General features: G+C 51.6%; 1 protein-coding gene across 2 annotated transcripts; it reads left to right on the forward strand.

Annotated features, from left to right (window-relative positions):
* Positions 1–477: 477 nt before the first annotated feature.
* Positions 478–2,691, forward strand: LOC123184571 (protein trichome birefringence-like 28). 2 transcript variants are annotated; one of them, XM_044596667.1, is made up of 4 exons: positions 478–1,527; positions 1,670–1,869; positions 1,946–2,101; positions 2,209–2,691. In XM_044596667.1, exons 1-4 carry the CDS (start codon positions 691–693, stop codon positions 2,549–2,551), a joined length of 1,536 nt encoding a protein of 511 aa, XP_044452602.1. In that variant the 5' UTR covers positions 478–690; the 3' UTR covers positions 2,552–2,691. The 2 variants fall into 2 exon arrangements, with proteins under 2 accessions (XP_044452602.1, XP_044452603.1); XM_044596668.1 differs by having other exon boundaries at positions 483–1,527; positions 1,688–1,869.
* The last annotated feature ends 2,798 nt before the right edge of the window (positions 2,692–5,489 follow it).

Genomic DNA, 5,489 nt, shown 5'->3' on the forward strand with positions numbered 1-5,489 from the left:
GAAATTTATTGGTGTACTTGACCATATATGTGCATTTTTTTTACACCAACTAATAAATTATGGAAAGAATAAAAAGGTTCATATGTTTTGTACTGTCACGCTATTGCCTGACTACATGATATCTCAATATAAAATCGTGGCATTCAATATTGTGTTCAAAAATAGCATTGATCATGTTATTCAGGAATGCAATTGTTTCCTTTTACTCGAGCGCCCTTTACACGCAAGTACTCCCTCTGTTCCGAATTACTTGTCACAAGTATAGATGTATCTAGATGTATTTTATTTTTAGATACATCCTTTCTGCGACGACTAATTTGGAACAGAGGGAGTAATAGATTATCAATGCGTGCTTTCCATTCCGGTGCTTCCTATTTTTCTACTAAAACTTACCAAATATGAGCGCTGGAGACCTATTAGTAGTACTACCTCTCACCAGATCAGAAATTATCAATACTTGGGATCATCTGAAATTTTGCCCGGACAGAAACGGCAGCAGACCAAAACCCCAACCCCTCCTCACCAAGACGCAACCAACCAAAACCACTCTACCTCAGCTCCACGCATCCCACGCCCGGTCCATGGCTCTGACCAGCGGCGACGGGGTCGGTTGACTTTTCTTCCTATAGACTTCCGCCATTGCCAGCTCCATCGAGCTCGTGAACGCGCCCCCTCCCTCCACTGAGAGTAATGGATTCCCTCGCGACGTCCACGGCCCGGAGATGGGCGCTCTGCTCCCTCCTCTGCCTCTGCCTCTTCTCCGCCGGCCTCCTCCTCGGCTCCCGCCCCTTCTTCTTCCCCGCGCTGCTGCCGCCGCCGTGGGAGCACTTCTCCAGGCTGCAGCAGCAGCCCGCTCCACGTCCTCATCTTCCTCCTCCTCCTCATCATCATGCTGCTGCCTACCATGACCACGACGACTCCACGGCACCAGCGCCGGACGCCGGCCCCGGAGATCTTGGCAGCGAGGAGGAGAAGCGAGACGAGGAGCCGGCAGCGTCAGCGCCCTCTCCCCTTCGTGCTGCTGCTGCTTACCATGACCCCGACGACTCAACGGCGCCAGCGCCGGACGCCGGCTCGGGAGATGTGGGCAGCGAGGAGGAGGAGCAAGACGAGGAGCTGGCAGCGTCGGCGCCCGCGCCCGCTCCGGCATCGGACGGCGACGGAGAGGGAAGGGAGTGCGACCTGTTCGACGGGAGCTGGGTGCGCGACCCGGCGAGGTACCCGCTGTACGAGGCGGCGGAGTGCCCGTTCCTCAGCGACCAGGTCACCTGCCGGAGGAACGGCCGCCCGGACTCCGGCTACGAGCAGTGGCGGTGGCAGCCGAGGGGGTGCGGCGGCGCCGTCGGGAGGCTCGACGGCCACGGGGCGCTGGAGCAGTGCCGGAACAGGCGGCTCGTGTTCGTGGGCGACTCGCTCAACAGGAACATGTGGGAGTCGCTGGCCTGCATCCTCTACACGGCGCTGCCCGACCGCTCGCGGGCGCGCGTCCACCACGCCAGCTCCGAGCACAAGATCTTCCGCGCCATGGTACTCACGCCTTTTCTTGAGAAATACTACTCCTACTTCAGAAACAGAGTGCTCCCAGATGCATGCTCTGTTTCCAAATTATTTGTTTGAAATTCATGTTGCTACAATAGAGCTTACACAAAATTATTTGAAATAAAAATAGGGAAAATACATGTTGCAGGATTACAATTGCTCGGTGGAGTTCTTCTGGAGCCCGTTCCTGGTGCAGCTTGAGACCAAGCCGGACCGGACCAAGGTGCTCAAGCTAGACCAGCTCCCAGCCATGCTTCAGCAGGTGATCGGGGCAGACGTCCTCGTCTTCAACACCGGCCACTGGTGGACACACACCGGCAAGCTCAGGGCGTAAGTCCATCTCCGCTCGTATATATTGCATCCCCTTTTCCAGCGGCCGGCGAGCTGATTATTTCACTGACTGCAGCTGGGATCACCTGGAGAGAAACGGGATGCTGGTCAAGATGGAAGGAGAGGAGGCATTCAGCAGAGCGCTGAGGACATGGGCGAGATGGGTGGATCACAACGTGGAGCAGACCAGAACCAGAGTCTTCTTCCGAAGCGTCTCGCCTGAACACAAGGGGTACGCACATTTCTTTCTGCCAAACTATAGCATAACAAAAATTCAGGCATTACCGACTGACTGAACCTCCAAACATACATACAACGCTGGTACTACAATGTATGCAGCGCGAACTGGTGCTACAATCAGACGTCTCCCATCGCCGCGGACGAAGCAATCGTTCCATGGTTCCCCAAGAGCATGGTGTCCATCGTCGAGGGGAGCATACGGAGCATGAGGACGCCCGCCGCATATCTCAACATCACGCGCCTTTCCGAGCTCAGGATCGACGCCCATCCTTCGGTGTACTCGATCAACCGGGATGGGAAGCCTCTGACGTTGGAGCAACGAAAGCAGCCGGTCGCGTATGCTGACTGCAGCCACTGGTGCCTGCCGGGGTTGCCTGACACATGGAATGTGCTTTTGCTTGCTTCCTTGACGAGATATCCCTCATCTAATGTACAGTTGTAGGTAGCCTTGTAGGAATACTGTACTTCTAAGACACAATCTAGCTAGGCTGATATAGTCTGTCTGGTTCCGGTTGACTAACGCATGGTGGGCAAATGTGGTTGAAATCAGTTGACAGATCAATGAATCGCATACTTGAAACAGGCTTTCGTCCCGCTTTATAAATAAAACAAACACCGAACAGATTACATGGCAGAACGATACAAAGTAATATGATAGCACTCAAACGATCCTAGACTACCTGCATCACGCAGGACACACGACTAGGCTACTGTAAGAGAGCATAGAAGGATCTGAGTACAACGCCACACAACGCCCTAAAAGACCTAAGTTCCATAATAACAGCGCTAAACGTCGCCATTCAGAGTGGACACGGTCCGGGCCGGTCCGGTCCTGGTCCGAGCCGACGTTTGGACCGGCCACCGGCAGTCCGGTCCGAACAGCATGACGGTCCTGATTTCAGATTTCAGGGACCAGACCGGCGACGATGAAGCCCGGGCCAGATCAAGCAGACCGACCAATGACCACCGGCGGCGACTTGCAAAAGGCAGACAAGACTCTTGAAGTCATGGAAAAGAATTAGGGGGTACATGTGGCGTTCGTTTATTCGCTGGAGACTAATTAGGTAGTTGCCGCACGACAATGCATCAATGAATGGGGAAATAAGGCTGAAATCAGTTGGCAAATCAATGAATCGCATACTCGAAACAGGCTTTCGACCCCTTTATAAATAAAACAAACACCGAACAGATTACATGGCAGAACGATACAAAGTGATAGGGTAGCTCTCAAACAATGCCGATCCTAGACTACTTTATCACAGTTCACAGGACACGAATAGGTTACTGTAAGAGAGCATAGAAGGATCTGCTAACAACACCACACAACGCCCTAAAACACCTAAGCTCCACGATCGACAACGCCAGGATAACGGCGCTAAGCGTCGCCACTGCCGAGTCTAGACGGACAAGGGTTTTCACCTGGAACCTTAACACGGAGAAGACAATGCCAAAGCTATTCCACATGTCATTTAAAAGATGCCCGTGGATGGACCGAATCCCCAAGGGATTGTTGCACCTTCCATCCCTCAGGTGTGCAACACTCCGTGATATGAGCAGATACTGTTTGAATGGCAACACACTAGGCTGGAGTAGAAAGGAATTGAGGTAACACTGCCTCCTCCCATTATTTCTCTTTGATTCAACTTTACTAGCAGGGATGATAACACACTGCTTTTTACAGGTCATAGGAAGTCGTACTTGGACGAACGAGCAGCAAAGGGCAACACTGGTTAAGCTCGACAGGGTCCTGTTCAACGATCTCTGGCACGACCTATTTCCCTCCTGCTTGCTACAGGGGTGACAAGAGGTTGAAGAGGAAGATGCCTTCAGATCTGATGCGGGTGTCCCGAATCCACCGCGCACCACAGCCATCGTCCGCCGTCACCGCGCCGCCCGCACGGCACTACTAGGAAAATGCTTATAGATAGAAGTTTACCAGTAGCGCCTGTTTATGACCCTACGCTACTAGTATTTAGCAGTAGCGCTGGGCAGGAAACACGCTACTACTAATATATAACAGCAGCGTTTGTTTGCTTGGGCCGTGCTACTGTTAGATGGGCCGCAGGGCAAAAGCAGTAGCCCACTTAGCTGTAGCGTTTGTTTTGAACGGGCGCTACAGCTGGTGGGCTTAGCAGTAGCACCGGCCTCTAAACAGCGCTACTACTAGAGCAAAAGAAAACGGCCCGAGCGCCCCCGCACCCCCTCACACTCTCAGAATCGATCCCCTCAGCCCGACGACGCCGCTGCGGTTAGGGTTCGTCCCCAGCCGCCTCACCCCCGTCGACGGTGTCGTGCGCCACCACCACACGAGGTCGCCTCTCGCCTACTCCGACGCTCCAGCCCCGTAAGTCCCCCTCGATCTCCTCCTCCCTGCACGCGCCACACTAGCTAGGCTCCAATCGATTTGCCGCGGCGGCTCGCCATGTTTTGGGATTTAGGGATTGCATGGTGGCTCCGCGCTTCGATGCGACATGCTCCTCGCGTGATTGGGGAGAGAGTAGAGAGAGGGGTTAGGTGAGAGAAGTATAGGCTTTTTGTTGCTCACCGAAACTTAGGAGAGAGTAGAGAGAAGTAGCTAGAGAAGTAGAGGCTTTTAGCACATATAATTGAAACTTGGCTTTCAATTCTTGGCTGCTGCCCCTGGCGGAGTGGTGGCGGCGGTGGTGCCTAGTGTTCTATGGTTTAGAGAGGGGGCGTCCATGTCATAACTATTGTTTCCGACATTTAGGATCATTGATGTAGTACTTGTAACTACTTGTCATTCCTTCGCTGGAACAACCATAGTGCTCGATCGTAGAATCGTGAGCATTTTTTTAGCTCTGATATGACAGCAACGGTTGAGAGTTTCAATTCTTGGCTACTGCCACTAGCTTCTTTGTTGATGCACATAAAGATATGACCAAGAAGCCCTCACTATTATGTGGTTTCATGGAAAAATCAATGCTTGATTCGATACTCTCTTTTAGGTTGAAGAGAGTATCTGTATGTGGTGATGCTCAAATTGCTAAGTTCTTATGATGCTGTTAGTGAGCCCATTTTTGGTAAATTTCAGAAAAAGAAAACACAAATAGACAAAGAGTTGTATCTGATCGAAAAGGGGGGTGTTTGCCTTTTATAGTTTTAATTATTGTGCATCTGATGCCAAAGGTGTAATGGATGTTTACTTATTGTGTTCTGGAAGATTCTAAGCTGGTTCAACTTTTGGATGTGGGAATAGATAAAGTGTTCCCCTGGACTGAACTTTATGTTTACTTTTTAGTTGTTATTTTGCTTGCCATGTGAACTCTAGCTATGAAAACTTTATGTTTACTTTTTGGATCGTTAATCCTTTAATCATATTGCTTTAGGGAAATGGCGCCACCACCACCACCATGTCGACG

Source organism: Triticum aestivum, chromosome 2A (assembly GCF_018294505.1).
Source record: "Triticum aestivum cultivar Chinese Spring chromosome 2A, IWGSC CS RefSeq v2.1, whole genome shotgun sequence".
Lineage (NCBI taxonomy): Eukaryota > Viridiplantae > Streptophyta > Magnoliopsida > Poales > Poaceae > Triticum > Triticum aestivum.

Bases quoted from the DNA above. Each gene is read 5' to 3' on its own strand.
- LOC123184571 (XM_044596667.1), top strand. From the start codon at position 691: ATGGATTCCCTCGCGACGTCCACGGCCCGGAGATGGGCGCTCTGCTCC. The intron at 1,870-1,945 runs GTAAGTCCATCT...CACTGACTGCAG, and splicing joins CACACCGGCAAGCTCAGGGC to CTGGGATCACCTGGAGAGAA. The intron at 2,102-2,208 runs GTACGCACATTT...CAATGTATGCAG, and splicing joins GTCTCGCCTGAACACAAGGG to CGCGAACTGGTGCTACAATC.